Below are 22,287 nucleotides of genomic sequence, written 5' to 3' on the forward strand. Positions count from 1 at the left end.
CAGCACCATCATGTGGAAGGTACACACACAGCAGCCAATAGGACAACTAAATCAAGGTAGTCCAGATTCTGTTAGAAGTATTAAGAATTGTTTGATGTTGTTACTGAACAGCTTGAGGCTGGGATTCAACGGGGATAAGGACAATGGGACTTTCAGTTTGTTTGTGTCCTCTGTTTTCTATGTTCCCACTGTTTTTTAAGACTGTAAATGGATTGGGAGAGGAACTATTCTTTAAATGTCTAAAAAGCACTTACAGTATTTGGATGCTATTCTAATTTTAACACTTACAAGAGGAAAGCAGGTACACTTATAAGGCAGAAAAAGGCTGCACCATCAAGAACTTTCTCATGACGTAACGATTTCTGATGAACTCTTACTGGAGCTATGGCCTGTCTGCCTGCACATGTGAACAGCACATTTACTGTCAGGATGCTTTAAGATGCAATGGTGAGTTTATAAAATAAGTGTTCTATCTTAAGACCTTCCCAGTGAAAGGCCTAAACCAGTGTAAGCATTAAAACAAACACGGCATGGCCTGTGAATTTGCAATTTCAGTGGTCATTCTGGCTTTGGGATGGTCATTCCCAGACTGAGAAACAGTATTTTCTGTTTTGTAACACAGTTCTCAAATACTCCAGAGGCAATCAATATAATTTTAGCTTCCAATCTGAATTTTCATTTGGAGATGACCATTGATGGCCAAGATAAATGTCATGGATTATAGCCTGTCTTTGGGTCTGTGTTAACTTCCCAAGAATTCAAGGTAAATTTTGCTGTTAACTTTAATGGGAGCAGAGTCTGACAGTCTTATTACAGTAATACATTTTTCTTTTTCACTCCAATCAAAATAGAAAAATATACTTATAAAGCCTCAAGCTCTTTTCTCTGTTGTTCTGAATCATGCAGATCACAGGTGACAAGCTGCATCCATGTATGGAATGTTACTGCATTTCTCTGTTGTTCAGTCATTATTGCAAATACAGCCCCTTCATTAATCCATCTGAAAAACTAGCAATTTAATCTTACACTTTTTCCAAAAGGTAATGATAATGCCAATGCCAAACAGATTAATGTTTCAGAATTATGAAACTCTTGCCTTGTAAGGGATGATGTTTTTGGAAGATTAAAAAGCCCTCACAAGTTATGTATAGTGAATGTAAAGAAGAAAGTTAGGAGTTTTTTTCTGCCCTCGTTCTCCCAGTCTTTTTGTCAGGCACAACACTACAAACATTGGCAATATATTTATGTTTAATATTCAATATATCTTCCCAGTTATAATCTTTCAAAGAAGCCTCTACACTGAAAAATATGCATAGTTTATAGCACTGAAACACTTAACTTAGAGTGCATGTCAATTCAGATGGTTAAAAGAGGCTAATTTTCCTTTATTTAACAATAAAAGTGCAAAGCTATTTCTTATCCATCTCCTTGTACATGTTATGTAAAAAATATTGTGACCCATTTTATAAATGGATTCTGTGACTAATTTGAAATCAACCTTCACACCTCTGGATAAAAGAGACAGTCCTCCAGGACAGGAGGAGAGGCCAGCTACTCTACAAATCAGTTGAAGAACAGTATGAACCATCTCATATATGCTACTGTCACATTGGTTTATTTCACCATTTCCTAATTATACGCTGAAACAAAGCCAATTTGGAAATGTTGATTTTTTTTTTCTTCTGAGTAACCTAAACCATAAGTCACATGAATAGAGGAAACGCAAAGGGCTGAGATAAGTCACATGCCTATGTTTAGTACAATAATTTGCAAGTAAAAACATCCCTTTTCCTTCAACTGACTTCAAGTATCTTATACCTATAAAAACAGTTAAAACATTTGAAAATTGTCTCCCAGTAAATGCAGTTCCTCCTCCTTTACTGAAAGAATCAGGTGTAGAGGCACACACAGCACTATGCAGCTAAGGGCAGTACTGGTGACTCTGCATACGTTAATACAAAAAGTATTGATGTCTAAGAATTGCAAACGAAGAGCGCAACTGGTAGGACTGTTCATGGTTCCATCTGTGGTACACAGAACCTCACCAACTGGAAAGCAGACAGATAGAAAAGTACAAGGTAATTATCTCCTTTTACAATACCCCTAACACCATATCGCCTCTGTCCATTTGTCATTCTGTGGGCATATGATTGTCAGTGGTTAGGAAACATGTAAGGCCTTCAAAGAAAGCAAAGGCAGAACTTCTAAGACTTCTCTGGAAGCACTACCAAGTCCATAGCTGTTCACAAAGTATGTATGCAAAGCTGGGGTTTTATACAGGATTAAATAACCTACTAACCCACAGGTGCTCACTGCAGGAAACCCGCATGCACTGAGAACGTTAAATAGCTATTGAAAAGCAATCTTTTGCACTCCTCCTCTTCAAAACAGAAATAAAGGAACAAAAATCCTAATGGTTCTTAATGTGTAAGATAAAAGCTGGTATTTTCAGAAGTTACCTCTTGCTTCAGGGTTTTGGTATTTTTTCACTCCCTAAGTTTTTACACAAAGTACCAAATCCTACCAAGAAAACCATGAAAAAAAAGGTGTCTGTATTAGAGGACTGTCTGAAGATATGACAAAAAGATAATTTCTTTAATCTGTGGTTAGTTCCTATCCTCTTAGGGATATTTATCACTTATTTAGAAAGGACTCTAATATGCATATTTGTCCAGAATTGTGCAATTGTGTTATGCTTTTCCATCAATGCTTATGTAAATTCATAATTCTATGACTGAGAACAGAGGTTGGAAATTACATTTAAATTAACATAATTTAATTTATTAGTACAAAACCTACCAAAAAACCCAAAACAAAACAAAACCCTCAACAAAACAACAACAAAAACAACCAACCAAAAAAAAACCAACCAAAAAAACCCCCAGCTCTTGAAAATCAGTTGCCATAGAGGTTTTTAAAAGTCAAGGTCAGGCTGGACAGGGCTTTGAGCCACCTGGTTTAGTTGAAGGTGTCCCTGCCCATGGCAGGGGAGTTGGAACTGGATGAGCTTTAAGTGTGGGCTTTCAATCTAAACCATTCTCTGATTCTGTGGAGTCAAAAATTCCATTAAATATGTTCAGTCTGATTTTTCAGTCAGTTTTCACTGGAACACGGTGTTACATTATTTAATTGTTAAAACCCAAGTAAATGTTTGACAACTTTGACATTTTGTAGCCTAGTTTATTTATAGATGCCTGTAATATTTTCAACATTAGTCTCAAGAAAAAAAATAAGCTCAGAGTGTTCTCCTAATCATTTAGTGTACTGAAACATTTAGTTATAAACCAAAGGCGTGAAGTTGCTAGGTACTGCACCAGGGGAAAGTGAATTAGCTCTCAGTGCCACAAAAGATGCTGTCTTAAGTGAGGACACAGAATGATTCATTAGTTGCCTAATTGAATGGTTGAAGGTCAAGCCTGTGTCCATTACTAATTTAGCACTGCAATTTACTACAATTTGCAATGACAGAAGAATTGAGAGCCCTTCCATTTAACAAAAGCACTAGAAGGAAATTATCAAAACCAGGTGCTACTTGCTTTTTGTTGTCGTGTCACTGTCAAGCTAAAAGTCACATTTCTGTCTGTAAACATTCAGGAACTTGTTAAAAGTACTGTCATGAGAATGATGTAGTCTCTCCAGAAGTTCATATACAGTGTTCACTTTAATTACATTTATTCTACTTTGCTCTACACAAAGACCAAATAATACAAATACCTAAAGTTTGTGTTATGAATAATTCTTGTGCATATTTGGACACAACTTCATTGTATAAGATTTAGAGAGTAAAGCTGAAGTTTTGGCAACTGCCAAATCATTTCAGCATATGAATGGTTCTATTTGAATGTACCTGATTTCACAGGTACAACTTCTCATAAAATCAGGCCTACTTGAACCAGGTGTAGATTTTGTTATTTGATAGAAAGTAGTAGAGGTAGTTACAGGCTCTGGGATGATAAGTATGTGAATGTTAATGTAAAATTAGGTTAAGAATTAATAAGAAAGACATAGACAGCAAAACTGAGAACTTCATTAAAACATTGGATAATACTGTGTTATGTTTCTCTCATGAAATAAGAAATAGAATTGGAAAGGATATAACATGGAATATTGAAGATATGTTTTATACTGGGAATAAACTAGAATTCTTTGTAGCCTGGACTAAAGAGGCTATGATAGAAGTCAATAAAATCATGAGAGGCATGGAGAAAGTGAGCAGGGGGTGATTATTCACCCTCTTTTGTAATACAAGATCTAGCTGGCATCACATGAGCTTACCAAGGGACAGACTGAAAACAAACAAAAGGAGTACAGAAGTGTTTCATTGCACAATAGATAGTTCAGTTATGGACATACTGCCCGTGGACAGGATAGCAGCCAAAAGCACACGATTTCAAACAGGGTGAATTGACAGATGATGGAACAATGATGATACCTCTGGCTATTGAAATGAAGCCATAAATGCAAGAAGAAAAAAAGGTGTGAAAATGGAAGTATGGCTTTATTATGATCTTGCCCTTACTGGCCCAGACAGAACCTCCGGTGGTTGCTGGAGGACAAGCTCGTACTGGACACTGGACTGGTGCGTGTGAATTTGACTGTCATGTGCAGCAGCTCAGGGGTCGGGGGGTGTTTGCAACCCCTCTCCTCACCAGCACCCTCCAGCCTGTGGCACAGCCACCCCGAGGGCCTGCCGGGAGCCCTTCCCCTCCCGAAGGCCGAGGGGCGGAGGAAGGCGCGGAGCCCGCTGGCCGGTTGCGCGATGAACGCGGGCGGCTGAGGCAGCCTCGATCTCACGGAGCAGGCCGCGGGCTCCTCGCCGCAGCCTCGGCCCGGCCCAGCGGTGATTCCCTGCCAGCTGCTGCCCGTGTCCTCAGGCCTCTCATTTTTCACCCGCTCCCACCGGCGCCGCGGGGCCGCTTCCTACCTGCGCGGCACCGCCAGCCCGGCCCCAAAGAGTCCCTGCCGCCGCGCCGTTGTCAGGGCCGCCCGGCGCCTCCTCGCCATTAGCTGCCAGGGGAACTTCCCCGGCCGGGAAGGAGGTTCAGGTGGTCCCATGCGATTCGGTAATATGAAGATTTGTGTTCCACAGCTTTCATATTTTTGACGCATAAAAATAATTTAGTCTGCTTTGCTGCGATGTAAAACGCAGGAGCTCCGAAGTGTATTTCTCTGATTTCTCTGTGGAGTACCCAGTGCTCGTTCCTGGTGGCACGCAGGGACCATCCACCCTCCTTACGGCAGACAGAAAGAATCCTTGCTGCCTGCCATGCCTGTCTCTACAGCTCTCTTAAAATGCCCGCTCTTTTTGGTTTAGCCTTGTCCTTATTTCCCCTCTTCCTCTCACACCAGCGCTCTCACAGGTTCCTGCAGCTGGTGCAGCTGGGCAGCTGGTGACCGGGCGCAGCTACCGTAACCGGGCTTTACACCGGGCACTGCCCCCGCCAGGCAGCAACACCGAGGGGACCGTGTCCACGGTGCGGTGAAAGTGGCCGAGACCCAGGACAGGAGACCGTTTCCTTGAAGTCCAGTTAATAACTTTAATCCCTTAATTGCATGTAAGTGCAATAACTCAAGCACGTCAGTCATTCCACTTCGCTCACTGTGCCGCTGGCTGCTCTTTGTAACTACAGTTCTGTGACCCGAAAAGGGATTTCTATTACAGATGGGGCACAACTAACGATAATGTAAGCGTTACCTTTTTTTCCTCCTGGTGCAGAAGCCCAGGTTAATAAATCTGGAGGCGGCATTACGGCGGCATACTTCAGAGAGTTTATGTCCCGTGGGGAGCCCTCACTCGCGGAGATGTGAAGCAGAAGGTGACAGACGCTCTGCGCGCCCAGCCCTGCCCCCGGGGCTGGGACGGGCTGGCGGAGGCCGCCGAAGACCCCAGACCTGCCCGCCTTGGAGCCGCGCCGGCCGGGAGAGAGGGGGACGGGGACAGGGAGCGGGACCGGTAGCGGCGGGGTGTGTGTGACGGCCGCTCCGCTCCGCGGCACCAGCAGCCCCGGTCTCGCTGCCTGCGCGACAGCAGGGCAGGGAGCGGCGGGACCTCGCCGGCAGCGGCACGCCCCAGCGGCAGGTATGCGGTATGCCCTGGGCTGTACGCCGTGCGCTGTACGCCGCAGCCTCTCCTTTAAAAGCGCGAAGCAGTGCCCTCGGCCTCCAGCTCTTGGCTTTGGGATGCCCCGGTAAATCAGCGCCCGCCGGGCCCGCGTGGCCGGGACTGCGGGAGAGGCCGGAGGCGGCTGCTGCCGGGGAATCGCCGGTGACCGGCGGCGGCGCGACCTGACAGGCTGAGCGAGTCCCGGCTGGCTCCAAGTGCGTTGCTCAGCCGTCCGTGGCGGCTCGGGGGAGCGGCGGGGGCACGGCACGGGCTGCGCTGCGGCGACGGGGCGGGGGGAAAGGGGCCGCCGGGTTCGGGCGCTGCCGCTGCGGTACCTCCGCTGCGGGGCCCGGGCTGCCTCCGCCTAACACTGTGCGTTGTGTTTGCGTGGGACATCAACTCCAGCCGGTACCGTGAGGTCAAGAAGTATTATTTATGTATTTATCTATGTGTTTATTTGTAAATCAAGCACGTACTTTGTCAGGAATATTGCAGTATCAGAGTAGGGCTTCACTTGGAAATGATCAGCGGTAAGAAAGACGAGTGGGAACGGTGGCATGCTGTATCCTGCGGGACAATGGCGACCTGGCAAAACAGGAGCTGATTTTTTCTTTTTATTTATCTTAAGCCTGCTTTTATGGGCCTGTTCTTAGTGTTAAACTGCTGATTCAGAACTTTTCTTGCCCTCTCTGACATCTGGGGAAGTTCAAGGTCTTGAATCGTATCTGAAAGCAGCCTCGTGTTCCGGCGTGTGCAATGGCTGCTGGAGGAGAGGGGATGTGATCTGTGTGTTTTTAAAAATTTATCTTGGTGATGATTTGTTGTTTAAATTCTATGAGAAACTTTCTTTATGCAAATTGAAAATGATTTGTCCAATATAGCACATGTCTAAATTCATTCACGACCTAGGCTGTCTCCTCTGTTCTTAATGTCAGGAATCTTTTATCTGAAATAAACATTCCCGGCTACCTGTTAAGTACTTTATAAAACATTTATAAAATGGGAGTCAGTGAAGTTAATAACAGATGAACATCTAAACATGTTGAATACTATGGAGAGTAACATCTCAAACTGTGTTTATAGGTTCTCTTCCAATCTTTCCCCTCAAACTCATCTAAACCATGAGCCTCTTCAGCTAATCACGATGCTTGGATACAATCACCTTTTGGTCTTTTTGTCTGCTTCATGAGCACCACTGCTTTGCACTCAGTCTTTTATGGTTGAAGAAATAGACATAATCTTGCTAAATGACAAGTTGATGCACTCAGGTAATTTATCTGAACTGCAATTTTGCATGCTGGGTCCCCATTTCCAAGAGTGCTAATACTAATGTCAAAGAAAAATGCTGCCTGTCTTGGAAATTCCATTTCCTTCAAGGGCTGGACAGTGGGCTTGGAGATGGGGGAAATACTAGCTACAGAAATAGGTAAGTTTTCCAGAAAACTGAATGCTCATGAGAGGCTTTTGGTACTCTTCTGGACACAGAAGGAAGTGAGTCAGGATGTCTTGCATATATGATGATGGTGGCAAGTAAGAGAGGAAGCAAGTTTTTAGCAAGTGACTCTGTAATTCCAAAGGGACAGAAATTCCACTATCAAATAAGCGTCCTGACAGTCTATCTGCAATTTAAGAGCTTGCCAAACTTTTCTTAGGGATCTGCAGAACATGTGCAATATTATGAAGAAGGTCTTAAATTCAGTGCTATGTTCAAGTGCGTTTCACAGAAGGTACACATCTTTGGATCCAGTTGTCAGTGCAGACTGATCTGATGCTACTGTATTCATGCTTGCCTGTTTTCTGACTGACATGAGCTTCTCTTCATTTCAGAAATGGAAAATCCTGAAGTGGCTGTGAGCAGCTGCAGTGCTCATGATGATGAAAACCTTTGCAGTTACAAACGACACCTGTCAATATCACAGGAGGGACTTTTGGAAGACCAGCTTAGAAGGAAATTAAAATTCTTCTTCATGAACCCATGTGAGAAATTCTGGGCCCGGGGCAGGAAACCTTGGAAACTTGGGATTCAGCTACTCAAAATAGCAATGGTTACTGTTCAGGTGAGTAACTGTGGGAGCAGGGACTCTTCTTACCTCATGGGAAGTCAAACGCGTGCCGGTGACAAATGCTGTTTGTGGCGTGGTGCAGAGAAAGGGAGAAGATAGACTGCAAAACTGTCTTAGTTGCATATATGTAGCTTAGGTCTAGTGTGAGGCATCCCTACCCATGGCAGGGAGGTTGAAACTAGACTATCTTAAGGTCCTTTCCAACCCTAACTATCCTGTGATTCTATGGTTTAATGATTCTATGTCATAATTTTCTCCTAAAACTATTGACTGAAAAAATAGCTTTCCTAAGAGTAGAGATGAAAGGAACCATGTTTAAGTGCTTAGCTTGACTTCTTACATTACTTTTTTTTTCTTCCCCTAAAGGATGGTGTCTATTCCCCCAATAACTTCTTCCCTGCGAGTGTCTGAGGGAAGGAACAGTTGTTCAAGTTTCAATGTCACGGTTATAAGAACTGAAACGGGTGGCTTTTTCACCATGTTTGCTTGTATCTTTTGTATGGTATACAAACTCTTGTATTGAAAAAAAAAACAGAAATTCTGCTCCAGTCTTCCTGTCACTCAGCCTTGCACCATAGATGTCAACACATTTATCTGCTGCACAAAAGGCAACAGTTTGTCTCAAAGTTTTGTGGTTAAGGAGGAAGAAGATCTTTCACAAAGCCTCTCCAGTGCCTGAAATGATGATCCTTCAGACTTTTCTGCATGTGATTTACCTTTATGGTGGTGTTGGTGCCATGACAATACAAGTATAGTGAAGAATGTTTTCCATGGTTGCGTGACTGATGTGACAAACTGCAGAAATAATAGTTCTCTTGCTATACATCTGGCGTTGTGTTTGTATCCCTTCCTTTCTGCTTCAGTTTTAAATGTATCATCATCCTCTCCTTGTCATCTGTCTCATTTTGCAACTAGAAATAAAATTTGATGGTGGGAGAACCTAAATAAGAAAGAAACCAGTGCTGATTTAGCCTTTTCAGAAAAAGAAACGGCCTGTAGGTAATTCAGTCTTAGCACTGTTGATTTGCTGGTGTATTCCTTGTGCCCAGCACATGGAGCTTGCCCACAGAGCATTTTAGTATCTCTCTAACTGAGTTATCCTTATCAAAATCTACATATCCAGTTTGCATCACGACCGTAAAACTTATCTGTAGACTACTGATTCGGACTTATCTCTGATGAGTTTCTTCACAATGCTCTTGGCACTAGATTTGAAACAATAAGTCACTGAAGAAAATTGTGAGCTCCCACAAACAATATATCATATTCTTCTAGAAAACTTTTCCAATCTGGATAGTAGCAAGCAGGGGTTTATGCTATTATTTGTTGGAGTATATTTGTTATATTAGTTTGTCAGAGGTTAGGCTGTTACAAGCACAGTTTTGATTGGTTATTCTCAAAGCACCTTTCCTGAAACATGAGGAAGAAATACTTGGTTTTCTGTCCTCAATTTGCTTTTTGTGTGCTGGAGTAAGGACTTCAAAGCAGGGTCTGGCTAAGTCCTGTCCTGCCTTTTTGCCTGAAGAACACTGATATTCCCCAAGGCAAGTTGTATTAATGTCAGGCTGAACTAACAAAGCACATGTAACAGTATATAGGTAGCTTGAATTTGAGATGGTATCCTTTTCTTTGTAAAAATGCGAGTCCTTGGCCAAGATGCTGGTAAATGTGTTAAAGGGACATTCTGGAAACCCATTGTTTCCTTAAGGTCAAACTTTCTTTTGACCGTCTGTGAAATGGAGTAGTCTGCGTGTAACTGCCGTTTCTACCAGCGTGACAAAAGAGTGGCTGTTTGTAGGACAGAATTCATATGCTAATCCAGAAGCCAACTTTGTCTTTGAACAGGAAATATAAATGTCTTTTTCAGCTGGTGGTTTTTGGACTGAGCAATCAAATGGTGGTTGCCTTCAAAGAAGAGAACACTGTTGCATTCAAACATCTCTTCTTGAAAGGATACATGGACAGAATGGATGATACCTATGCTGTATACACACAAACAGATGTCTATGACCAGATATTCTTTGCAATAAACCAGGTAAGGACTATTGCTGCAATATATGCTATATATATGCTCTTTACCTGGGTACCTTTCCTTCTTCCACCTTCCCTGATGGTGCCTGAAACAACTTCTGTGCCTGTTGCTTAAGATTAGAGTGTTGACTCATTTAGGTTTTCTGTCACTGCCAGAGCATTGTACTGTGGCAACATTCTTAAAGCTAATCAGCATACTACTTCTGCACTAAATATGCAGTCCTTGGATTTGTGCCAGAGTTCTTTGCAAGTATCAAATTAGACTTTCTAGTAAGGAGAAGAGAAAAAAGTAATAAGCAAAAAGGTATCTAGATCAAAATCCTGCACTTACTTTTTTGGTCAAATATCTTGAAGTATTTGAGAACTCAGCTGTAGTGTGGTGTAGGTTTCCAAGTTCTTTTTTCATTTTAAATAAAAAAGATGGGTTATGGCACAGATCCAAACACTTCTGGGTTGTTTTCTGGTTGGCTGGGTTTTTTCAGACTAACAGTTTTGGTGCCATCTAAGTTGGTTTGTCTGTTTGTTCTGAACTTTAGTACTTACAGCTGCCCAACATCTCTGTTGGAAACCATGCTTATGAGAAGAAGGGAGCAGAAGAGACAGCTCTGGCCCTCTGTCAGCAGTTCTACAAACGAGGAATCATCTCTCCTGGAAATGACACCTTTGATATAGACCCAGAGATTGTGACTGGTGATGAACCTCATCTGTTCTATCAGTTCTTTGGGAGGGGGGACCCTACATTTATGATAAATTCTTAAAACCCCCTCACAGTACTGTATAGTTCTATCACATGATCTGTATTGAACTTATTACCAGCCAAAACTGGTAAGAAAACTACTGTGTAACTAACCTCTAGCCCTCCAAGGTAACGGTCTTTTAGTCTACTGCCACAGACCGAGTGATGAGCCACCTAACACAAGTATTTTGGGCTAATTTCAGGAGCAGTCCCTGTGAATTCATGATTAATAACTTGGCTAGTGGTCAGGGAAGCCAACGTATTTGTCAACTGGCTTCCTAAATGACCCCTCACTTAAGCATGCTATCTTGTCTGCTATAGTCATCAGCTCTTTACAGCCTCGGGAGTAGGAATGGCAGATTACAGTTAAAAGAGCATGATAACCCATGAGATGTTGTTGTGAGTCCTTATCCATTGCAGACTGCTTGTATGTTGAGCCAATGATACCATCAGACAACACAACAGTGGGAAAGCACAATTTGAATTTCACTCTGGATTTCCACAGGTGAGGGGGAAATAGCACCTCCTGTATTGGGGTATTTGTGCATTTTCCCTGTGAAAAGCTAATACGGAGCTCTATTGCAGACTGGTGATGGTGCAGCTCAAGTTCAATCTGAAGGCAGTCAACCTCCAGACTGTTCGTCACCACGAGCTCCCTGACTGTTACGATTTCACTCTAAGGGTAGGTGGAAACCTGCCACGTGTCTTTCTATTCAAAATGAGAAATCATTCCTGCTGATTTACCATACACAGTCTGTGCAGGTGCTTTCTGAAGTGTTGGGCACCACTGACTGGTCCACACTGGTGTCTGGATTACTCTGTCATGGGTTAGTGTACCCTGTAAATACTGCTGGTTGTCACTGTGCGAAGTTAAGCTTTGAGTGTTCATGATGTGGTCCTGAAACACTTGTTTGCCTTACAGCCTTTTGTGCTCTAGTCCATTTGAAGTATAATGAAAGCATAAACCTCTTCTCTTTAGAGAGATGCTTCTATATAAGGTTGTTTTCAGATCACAGAGGAATGAGGCTGTAGTTTAAAAGAATTTCATTTAGTATCTAGTTGATCAAGCAATTTATGGCAAATATATTGTTCACCAGGTTTGTTTTTCACTTTGACAGCATTTATTTGAATAAACTGGAATTGCATTAGGCTTGAATACATTTTGTAACTTCTTCCCTAGGAGGATTATTCTGAATCATTATGCAGGCTTAGCTTACAGTGTGCTACGTTTGTAATGGTTTGACTTTAAAAAGACATACACTTTTTTGTTTGTTTGTTTGTTTTGTTAATACAGATAGTGTTTGATAACAAAGCACACAGTGGAAGAATCAAAATAAGTCTAGACAATGACATAGAGATCAGGGAATGTAAAGACTGGCATGTTTCTGGATCAAGTAAGTGACATAAATACATTCAAATTTTCATGTTAAATTTTCGCCACACTAGCACAATGTTTGTTAAACTCTTCCTTTGTTAAAAGATGAGGCACTCTTCGCATACATTCCCTAGTGGCTTGGCTCTAAATCCTGATTTTCTAAGGTATTGTTCTTCAACCTCTGATCTGAAACCCTGGGAACCAGCCACACCATTACTTTCCTTAGCAGTTCTCCAGCCTTGCACCTTAGATTGATAGTGTCAAACCAGTGATACACCTCACTGTGAATCCTTCTAGCTTTGGCTACTGAACTTATGCTCTTCATTGCTTAAGGTAGGCTGTGAACCGTTCTAGCACTAGGCAACAGAAGGACACATGATAGTGTTGGAAAGTAGAAACCGATTCGTATTTCAGGACGTAGCACCAGGAAAGATAAGGAAGTGCTGTTGATAAGGCTTGCTAGAGTGGAATGGCTAGAAACACTTCTACTGGTGCTGAAATGTTGTTTGGCTTGTATTTTGGTGTACAGAAATGCACAGTGTGGCTAAATTATGTTAAATAGTTACTCACAAGAGTACCCCTTGTTGGCACCTATTGGGTCTGGTCAAAACATTGCCTGAGATCTTTTTTGATTAGAGAAAATAATCTCTTTGAAAGTCAGAAGCTTTTCAAGACTTTAAATTCCATTTATTTTTTTTTATTTTTTGCTGAGTTAAGCAATAGGATGAATCAGGTCCATTTTTCTACTTGGCCGCTTTCCCTTTTGCTGTGCCTACATATGGAAATTAAAAGCTGGTAGTGAAAAAGAGAAGTTTTGGGCTTTTATTTTAAAGATCCGGATTGCAATAAATTTGGAGGAATTTAATGAAATGCATTACAGAGTACGAAACACTCCACTTTGGCAAATGCATGTTTCACTACACAGTAACTTGCTAGTTGCCGTGTTACAAATGCACACCAGATGGCATGCTACCTCCAAAAGATTGCTAGTGCAGCAGCGCAAGAAGGTTTTGATACCAGGCTTCTGTAATAATCCACATCTGATACCTGTGTAGATTGCCTCTATAACAGTTTTCAAAATCATCTCCTGGAGTACCCTGTATTATTTTCTGAAAGCCAAGGACGAATACAAAGGTAATGATTACAGTAGGACAATAACAAGTTGTTGCTATTCTGGACTACACTGCAAACCCAGTTGAAATGGCAACGGTACATGTGTTAGTGACTCTGGTATAAGCAAAAAGGTGTGCTTTTTCTGAGTAGTGCAGTTTGTGAAGTCAACTAGAACTTCAGTACAGCATTTTGGAGAATTGCTATGTCTTGAAAATTTAGCTTGAATTTATTTCAGTTGTTTTTCTCAATCACTCTTTAGCATTAAAAATGTAAATATATCGTCTCATTAAGCTTCAGCAATATGATAGGCATAAAAAAGGGGGTCTAGCTGTCAAATTTTGTGCCAGCTCTACCTTAGTTTATCAAGACTGTGAATTTTAGTAACATAAGAGATGGAGAACTGAAGTCTAGCTCAGTGCTGGTCTTGGCCAGCTGGGCAGCAGTGCAAATTATCTGCGCTGCTCTAGGACAGAAAACCCACCTGATAGTCAAGTACTCGTCTGGAAGAGAAGATACATAGTTCCTGGGATATTTTTTTGACACATTCTGTCACTCCAGAGGCCATTCCAGTGATCGTAAAACGGACAACTCCCACCTCAAATTCTGCCGCGCTGTAAGAAGCACTCTCTCTGGTATATTTTTGATGTGGTATCAGCCTTCCTAAATTAACGGAAGTGGTGGTATCCATGGTGCAGATGCACTTGTGTCTCATGAAAATACGTCAGATAGATAAACTTCTGGGGGAAAAATGTTAACATTTTTCTTAATTAAATTGTATAAATAAAGTCAACATCGAAACTTGATTCTTGTTTCAATATTCAAGATGATCAACAAGATGAAATGCATCTGACTATGAATATATATGTACATTTTTGTTCTTGCAGTACAGAAGAACACTCATTACATGATGATCTTTGATGCTTTTGTTATATTGACTTGTCTGGCTTCACTAATCCTTTGCACACGATCAGTGGTTAAAGGAATTCAGCTCCAAAGGGTGGGTATAAGTCTTTCCTTGGAAAGCCTTCATGTCTTGTGTAAGTCTGATTTACCTTTTTCTTTCCTCTTTTCCCCTAGGAATTTGTAAGCTTTTTCCTATATTATTATAAGAAAGAAGTATCTTTCAGTGATCAAATGGAATTTGTCAATGGGTGGTACATCATGATTATGGTCAGTGATGTCTTAACTTTTGTTGGATCAACTCTGAAGATGGAGATACAAGCCAAGGTGAGTTTTTTACACCGTCAGGTAGAAGCAAAACTGATTGTCACTCTCCCAGTTAGGTTTAAATCTGTCAGAGGACTTTAGGCTGGCTAAGCTTCGTCCTGTAGTGGCATGAAGTTTTAAAATCCCATCTTCTCCTCTGCAATTGTAACTGGTATGTGTTGTTTCCAATTGAGAGATTAAAAAAAAACTCTGATTATCTCTAGATATTTTAGTTTTAATTACCTTTGCTTCTTTGTGACACCAAGGAATAAAATTAACTTAATCTCTGGAAGTCTGAGACGACTTTCTCTCTTCTCCATTTAGGACCACTTATATTTGCTAATTTGATGATGTATTTATTTTATTTTAATTTAGCATTTAACTTTCTGTTCCCTATTTAACAAGTGTTTAACCAGCACAGAGACTCTCTCCTTAAACATCACTTTGCTGCTTTCCCAGCTTCTGTTTTTCAGCATGTACAGAACAGTCAGCCACAGCCAGGAGCTAGGCCTAAAATATCTAAGATAAACTTGATAATGAAAAAAAAAAGGCCAACTTTTAAAAACATATTATATGAACCAGAATTAGGGAAGAAAAATTATTAAAATAAATCCTGAAGCACTCTAATATTTAGCTAATGTTGTTGTTCACCAAATCTCTAGCAGACTTTGAAGTGTGACATTGCAACACAGCAGACTTTGGACAGTAGTGGTGAAAGGATGGACCTGAAATCCATCTGGTGACAGCTTTACTATCCTAAATGCCCTGTACAAACTGCCCTATCTTACCTTAGGAACTATAAACTCAGTTGTTAAGTAGGAAGAAGCTGTGAGGAACTTGGCTAAGAGATAGCTTCATCCTGCTTCAAGAGAAGTGAAGACAAGAACATGGTTGGAGTAAGATCTTGTATTTGGGATTCCAGTATCTTATAAATACATCTCTTTCTATATGTTTCTGTTCTAAGAGAGTATTTTACTAAAACTCTTCTCTAATGAAGTACATTTCCCTTCATTTTGCAAGCCTTGCAGACCATAATAACAAGATCTTGTTCCATGTTATTTAGTGGCTGAATAGTAAGTTCACATTAAAGTAGCCTAAATTTGTGTTTTGTCAAGCTGTAAATGAATTATAGTAATATAAAAAATTAGAAAACTCTTAGAAGACTAAAACCGTAAAATAAAGAAAAATTCTTACTCAGTAAGTTGTCATGAACCATTTCAGAGTAGAGCTGCAATTCAGGGAACAGGGTATATGCTAACTTGGACAAAACAGCCAGTATGTATAGGTGGAAAAAGGTAATGAAGAGCCAATAAAATATAAATGAAGGCCTGGTTAGAATTAATTAGAAGCTGATTAGTCTTCTCCTTGAAACTGTCTATGCCTCACAGTTCCTAGCTACCTCACAAGGTCTTCCTTAGTACTTACCTGAGCTCTGGTGACAAGTCATGCTATTTCTTACAAACTGCTTTGCCTGCATACTGGAAGAACCTTCAATGTTCTGCTGTTCTAAAGTCATATCTACACTGTCCATTGGGATACAGTGGAGAGATTCCCAAGCTGCTCTGGGGAATCTGCCAATGCAGATTCCAGAAGCAGTTACTGGAGGCCTGGAAGCAGCATAAAAATGTTTGCAGTGCCACTCTGCAGGTCTTAGTGAGCCATGTACAGAGGGGGTGCCTCTGCACCCACCATGCTGCTGTGCTGTTGGCCTTGCAAATGAAGCTTGTCTTGTCAGGATCTGTTTTGCAAACAGCCATATATGTAAAGGCATGGGAAATGAGTTACACTTGAAAGTGCCCTTCCTCTCTGGTGGGACTTCAGCTGTCTAATGCATATTGCCCCAAACTAAATTTTAATGGGAGAGGTTGCTAAGATAAACTATCTTTCTTAACAGATCTTTGTAGTAACGAGAGTTGCAATTTAGAACCTGTTGTTCTAAATTTAGTTGTTATAATACTTGATATATATATTTTATTTATTTCCCCTTTTTTTTTTTTGTTTTAGAGTCTGACAAGTTACGATGTGTGTAGCATACTTCTCGGAACATCGACTATGCTTGTGTGGCTTGGAGTCATTCGCTACCTAGGTTTCTTTCAGAAGTATAATGTAAGGATCTTCTGGGATCTTCGTGCTGTTGGTATTTATTCTGTTTGTTGCTATAAGAGGGCTGGAAGAAATGCCTGATTGAATTCTAACTGTTTGCATTGCTCTGTGCAGCTTCTCATCCTAACACTGCGAGCAGCATTACCCAATGTAATGAGGTTCTGCTGTTGTGCTGCTATGATCTACTTGGGCTACTGTTTCTGTGGATGGATTGTGCTGGGACCGTACCATGTGAAGGTAATATACTTCCCATGAAACAAGTCAACTCGAATAACAGAATGGATTCCAAACAAATGAGAGATTACTGCTGTTGTCTTCTAAGTTTCCATGTCAAGGCTTCCCTTAATATAAAAATAGTGCATCCTCAACATGATGTTGCTCTGTTTGAGGAGTCTGACTTCCATGACTCAATCAGACTTTCCTTGAGTTATGAAAGCTCTGAGTCAGAAGTGGAAGCTGCTGTGACTCCCAATCATGTGCTGGTATTTTGAGAAATAATTTTCATATTGCAGAACACCAGTGTTGGACTTAAGCTTTGGAGACTTTGTCCTTGTCCCTTTTAAAAGTGAAATCGGCTTATCTGAATTGAATGTGTATGTGTGCAGGAGGTGCCAAACGTTGCTCACTCATCAAATGTTTTACTGTTTGCACCTTGTCATACTCTTGAGTGTACAAAGAGATCCAAGGCAACAGGTCATCAGCTGTGCATTTTTTTTCACGCTGTGTACAGCCTTTGGATCCAAATAAAGCAGTGATGGATGTACTTGTCTTCTTCCCTCTCCTCTAGTTTCGCTCTCTGAACATGGTTTCTGAATGTCTTTTTTCACTGATCAATGGAGATGACATGTTTGCTACCTTTGCAAAAATGCAGCAGAAAAGTTACTTGGTTTGGTTATTCAGTAGGATCTACCTCTACTCTTTCATCAGTCTGTTCATCTATATGGTGCTGAGTCTCTTCATTGCACTCATTACAGATACATATGAAACTGTCAAGGTAAGCATGGACTCTTTGTTTGGAATAAAAATGAAAGATTGGTGCTATCAAGACTCTCACCCCCCTCAATATTGTGACTTGCACTGCATGCCAATATAAAAGATAAATATAATGGCTGCTTTAGAGGGTGTAGAGTGATGATGAGAGGCTTGCAATCTTTTCCTCCTTCAGTTTTCTTACAAGTCTATCTGATTTCCAGCTCCAATGGAAGCGAAATACCTACTAAAAAGCAGTAATTTCATATTTAGTTCTGTTAATCTTCTAATTTCAGACTTGAACAATGTCTGAAAAGCGGTCTGGGGAGGATTTGGGTTATTTTATGTTTTAGCCTTGTCAAAGGTTTAACTAAGTATCAATTTCTAGCACTACCAGCAAGATGGCTTTCCAGAGACAGAACTTCAGAGATTTATATCACAGTGCAAAGACTTGCCAAACTCTGGCAGGTACAGGTTAGAGGAGGAGAGCTCTGCATCCCTCTTCTGTTGCTGTAATGGTATGTACCTGTATTAAAATTATACATTAAGGTATATGCAAAGGCAGCATGCCACAACATGTCCCTGTTATAATATTTATGAAGAGCACTTAATTTTTTTTGTGGGTGGAGGGGAAACCCTCCATCCCCCTAACATAAAATTCCTAAACTAGTTCTAAAACTTCAGAATGGAGCACTTTAGCAGAATGTCCACAGCCAAAAAACTCCTTAGGAGAGGTGAGGAAACTTGTAAATTAAGGATCGCTTAATATGAAAAACAGTACAGAAAGTTAGACAGTGTATGCAGTAGCTTGGGAACCCCGTATGTATAATGTGCAAGCATTAACATTGCCTGTACTCACTGCAATAGACAGGACTCGTTCAGTGTCTTCTTACCCACTTTTTTAATGATGCTTTGTGCAGTAAGGTGTCCTAACTTAAATGGTAGTGGGCCTGAAACTTAGGGAGAAAAGCTTGCCAAGATTTTAGGACAGCATGCAGTTTAAGATGGTATTATAGCACCTGGAAAAGCATTGCCTAACTTCCGCTATGGAGAGCTTAATGCTTCAGTTATCTGAAGCTTTGTTTCTTCAGGAATACTGATTGCAGGATACGTGGTTTATATTTAACCTGGCTGGCAGCAACTCTTGAGTTTTGCTTGTTGAATGGTCCTTTGGCGGGGGAGCCTTAAAATATTTGCAGCTTGGTTAAAAAGATCAAAGACATTTGCAGCTCCTTGGTACTGGGCTTTTCTGGTGTGCTCTGTTGCTATATGCCACATAGGTTATATTCATGAAGGGGAGGAGATGGGGATATATTTCAGAACAGGGAGAAAACAGAGCCTTACTGGAGATGAAAGTGTGTGATGAAGAAGAGCAGGGCATCTTGCTCCTGGGTAAAGGGCACAGACATGTTAATATTTCCTTTTCTGCACACAGCTCAGTTTAACCAGGCAAGAAACCCAATATGAGGCAGGACAGGGTGGGGATGTACTTTTCCCACTGACTGTAAGGCAGGGAATAGACCTCTAGATGAGCATTCAAAAAGGAAAACTTGGGTACTCTCAAGCAACTTGTTCTTCAGGAGTACTGGGCATCCAGCAGCTGCAGGCTGTGGGCTCAGAGCTGCAGGCATTTAAGTGCCGCATTTCAGAGCCTTGTTTCCTAAATGGGTTACCTGCTCTTCAGTTGTTTTATCCTGGTGCCAAATGTCTTGATCCACATGCATGCTTCACACCACACACACTAACGTTACAGACTGTTTTTTTGTCTGGAAATAGTGTGTTTCTTTCTCTAGAAGCTAGATCAGGGGCTGACTTTGCAGTTGCCTGCAAATACTGGACATTGCTCCATTAGCTCTATTATTGTGGCAGTCTGGTTTGACTTTAAAACAAATGATCTGTAGAAAAAAGTATGTATCTTGATGTTTTATTATGGCTTCTGCTCCTTAATTAGTCATATGGTCCTACAGGACATACAAGGCTCAGTTCTTTCACATGTTCAAAATGTTTTATGGTGATTCATAGCAGTTTCTGATCAGGGTATGTCAAATTAGTAATTAAATAGTTCAGAATTATTTTTAAGGTCTTTTGTACAATGAAATTGTTATTTTGATGCATGTACCTGACAACCTTTCCCCCTCTCCTGTACAGGTTGTAGTGAACATATGTAGTGGATTGTGGGAACGTATCATGGAGCCTTTAGAGGAGCACATATTGCAAGAACTGTAACGTGGAGCTTGTGGAAAACCTTATACCTAAAGCCTGAATTTGCTCTTCTCAAAAAACAGTGTAAGCCTGTGGCAGAAGCTTATGGTAAACTTTCTGATTAGGCACTCTCATTACTAGTTCAGGGGTTTGGGGGGTTGTTTTTTTTATTAGCTTTGTTCTATTTGTTTCCTCAGTTAAATTGTGCAGAGGGCATTAAAAAGCTGTCTTGTGTTCAGAGACTTGGCTAGATTATGTGAGTAGACTAGAAATGCACTAACTTTCAAGAGCAAGTAAAAATAGTGCTAGACAACCGTAACTTTGAACATCAACTTAGCCCTCAGTACTGCAGGCTTTATCTGGCTATGGCTGACCCATCACTGAATGAATGAAAGCTCACTCTAGAGCTCTCAGCATCTTTTGCTTATCTGCAGTCATAGTACAAATAAATGAAAGCTATAAAGTTTGGTATAATTTGGTTCTGGAGACATTACAGCGAATAGATGCACAACCCATTCAAATACAACTGAGAGCATAAACCAGGTATTTTTATGAGCATAAGTACCACTTGATGTAAATAGCAGCCTCTTTGCAGAGAGGCCAGAGGTATGACAGGCCAGAACTGAAGCTTGAGGGGCGAGTTGAGGGGAGAAATATGGATGTTCTCCTATACCCAGAGCTGGGTAGGATCAGTTACAGTCTTCAGCTTCACAGTGTGCTGACTTTACATTTTTAAAGGAAAAGTCAGACAAAAGCACTTTCAAAATATCTATTTTTTTTAATTTGATATCTTCCTCTGGTACACAAGTCTGTAAACCTGAAGTCTAAACTAATTTAAATACACAGAAGATAGGTTTCTGAGAGTCATATCTCTCCATGCTTTAGAAATGGGATGTTTCCTACCAATCTAATAACCTGGTACTGCTGGTTGCTGTCTTAGACATTAGATCTTATAAAAGTTCAGTTTTCACAACTTAGTTTATGGACATTGTTGATTGTGATACCATTTAATGGATGCCTTATTTTCTGTAGTCCATTCACTCTGGGAGCAGAAAAGAAAACCAAAGGGAAGCATATTTTAGATAACTTACATTTGTGAGCAACATTCCTGTAGTGGTGTGTGATAATGTATAATGCTGTGCACAAAAGTGGAGGACACTAAACATGTTCTTTCTGAATGTTTAAACATTGTAAATGTGCTACAATAAACAGTTCCAGCTGCAGTATGAACTGGGTGTGCCAGTATTCATTTTCAGAGTAAATATGTCGTGAGGTTAATATTTTTTATATAGCAGTATGCAATAATTGGCATGAAACAGTGTGTGGAGTATGTGAGCTTGCATTTCTTGTATTCAGCATAGTTCCTGTGTACCTTGGTGGGGACTTGTTCCTGTGTGATCTTGTTCAACAGCATTTCAGAGTTTGTCATAGAAACAAATAAGCAAGTGTTAAACCTTACGTTATGTGTACATTATGTGAAATTCAGCAAAAGCAAAACAAATGCGACATGTAGGCAGAACAGATGATTCACGGTATCTGAGAGTTTCCTGTATTGAGGTCCTTGTCTTCCAACAATCCCCTAAGATTGAAGAGTTTTGAAGCTTTTCAAGAAGATTCAAGGCAATCTGGCCTTGAAAAGCAAATATTAAGTGACTGTGTTTTCTACTGACACATTAAACTCCTTGTGGGTCTTTGACACCACACAATATATCTAACGTGAACATCACTATTGTATAAAATAGTTTGTGCAAGGAATTCTGACAGGGATGGCAAGCACTTTTAAGATCACCCAAATGCAAGCAGCTGACTTATTAGCAAAGCTTTTTCATACAGAGTTAAGAAAAAGCTAAGATTAATAATTTGCTCAAAATGCAAGTGCATTTTGTAAACAGCTGTGGACTTCTTTGTAAATACAGTTACAAGGCAAGTAGTAGTCTGATTTCATTCAGAAGTGGGGCAGAGTGTATGCTTGTCACTGTTAACTTACGAAATTGGCAACAAATTTCAACAACACTTGACAGAACTCTAAAATATCAGATTCCTATACAGCTTTACAGAAGCAGGGAGAAGTCATGTTTCCAAAAGCAGGAAAAGATACTGTATAGAGATTCATTCAACTCCTAATAGGAGGAATCTTCCACTGAAGACTGGTTTCTGTTGCCTGAAAGACAAACTTCATTGTGAAGCTTGTTTTGCAGTTAAATCTCTGTTAGAGTCTTTAAGTAATGACCTGTGCTTGGGCTACAGCTAAAAAGTCAATCAACTGAGACACAGAAATTCAATGGAAAACCACGCTCTGCTACTCCTGCTGGAGCACACAGCTTCTAATTTAGCATTGCTCGCAGCTGTGTGGGTTTGGGGAGGAAAAGGTTGATGAATGGTGACT

The 22,287-nt window shown here is 40.8% G+C and overlaps 2 protein-coding genes across 8 annotated transcripts in view; one reads left to right on the forward strand and one right to left on the reverse strand.

The window, feature by feature from the left end:
- Positions 1–5,986, reverse strand: part of WDR53 (WD repeat domain 53) — a 58,993-nt gene extending 53,007 nt beyond the window's left edge. The window contains exon 1 of the mRNA XM_062611232.1: positions 5,976–5,986. The gene's annotated coding sequence lies outside the window, so the exon portion shown is untranslated. The remainder of the gene's footprint in view (positions 1–5,975) is intronic.
- On the forward strand, positions 5,184–21,131 carry MCOLN3 (mucolipin TRP cation channel 3). Of its 7 annotated transcripts, none has more exons than XM_062611224.1 (14): positions 5,184–5,555; positions 7,931–8,160; positions 10,034–10,201; positions 10,734–10,887; positions 11,354–11,438; positions 11,519–11,615; positions 12,228–12,327; positions 14,306–14,418; positions 14,499–14,648; positions 16,632–16,733; positions 16,845–16,967; positions 17,518–17,724; positions 18,088–18,217; positions 19,848–21,131. In XM_062611224.1, exons 2-14 carry the CDS (start codon positions 7,933–7,935, stop codon positions 19,865–19,867), a joined length of 1,677 nt encoding a protein of 558 aa, XP_062467208.1. In that variant the 5' UTR covers positions 5,184–5,555; positions 7,931–7,932; the 3' UTR covers positions 19,868–21,131. The 7 variants fall into 7 exon arrangements, with proteins under 7 accessions (XP_062467208.1, XP_062467204.1, XP_062467210.1 ...); XM_062611220.1 differs by lacking the exon at positions 5,184–5,555 and adding an exon at positions 5,954–6,079; XM_062611221.1 differs by lacking the exon at positions 5,184–5,555 and adding an exon at positions 5,982–6,086.
- Positions 21,132–22,287: the final 1,156 nt, after the last annotated feature.

Source organism: Pezoporus occidentalis, unplaced genomic scaffold, assembly GCF_034315485.1.
Source record: "Pezoporus occidentalis ecotype Australia unplaced genomic scaffold, CSIRO_AGI_Poc_V1 ctg151, whole genome shotgun sequence".
NCBI classification, from domain to species: Eukaryota; Metazoa; Chordata; class Aves; order Psittaciformes; family Psittacidae; genus Pezoporus; species Pezoporus occidentalis.

Coding starts and splice junctions, on each gene's coding strand:
- MCOLN3 (XM_062611224.1), top strand. CDS start 7,933: ATGGAAAATCCTGAAGTGGCTGTGAGCAGCTGCAGTGCTCATGATGAT. Junction 10,888..11,353: donor AGACCCAGAGATTGTGACTG/GTGATGAACCTC, acceptor TATCCATTGCAG/ACTGCTTGTATGTTGAGCCA. Junction 11,439..11,518: donor TTCACTCTGGATTTCCACAG/GTGAGGGGGAAA, acceptor GCTCTATTGCAG/ACTGGTGATGGTGCAGCTCA.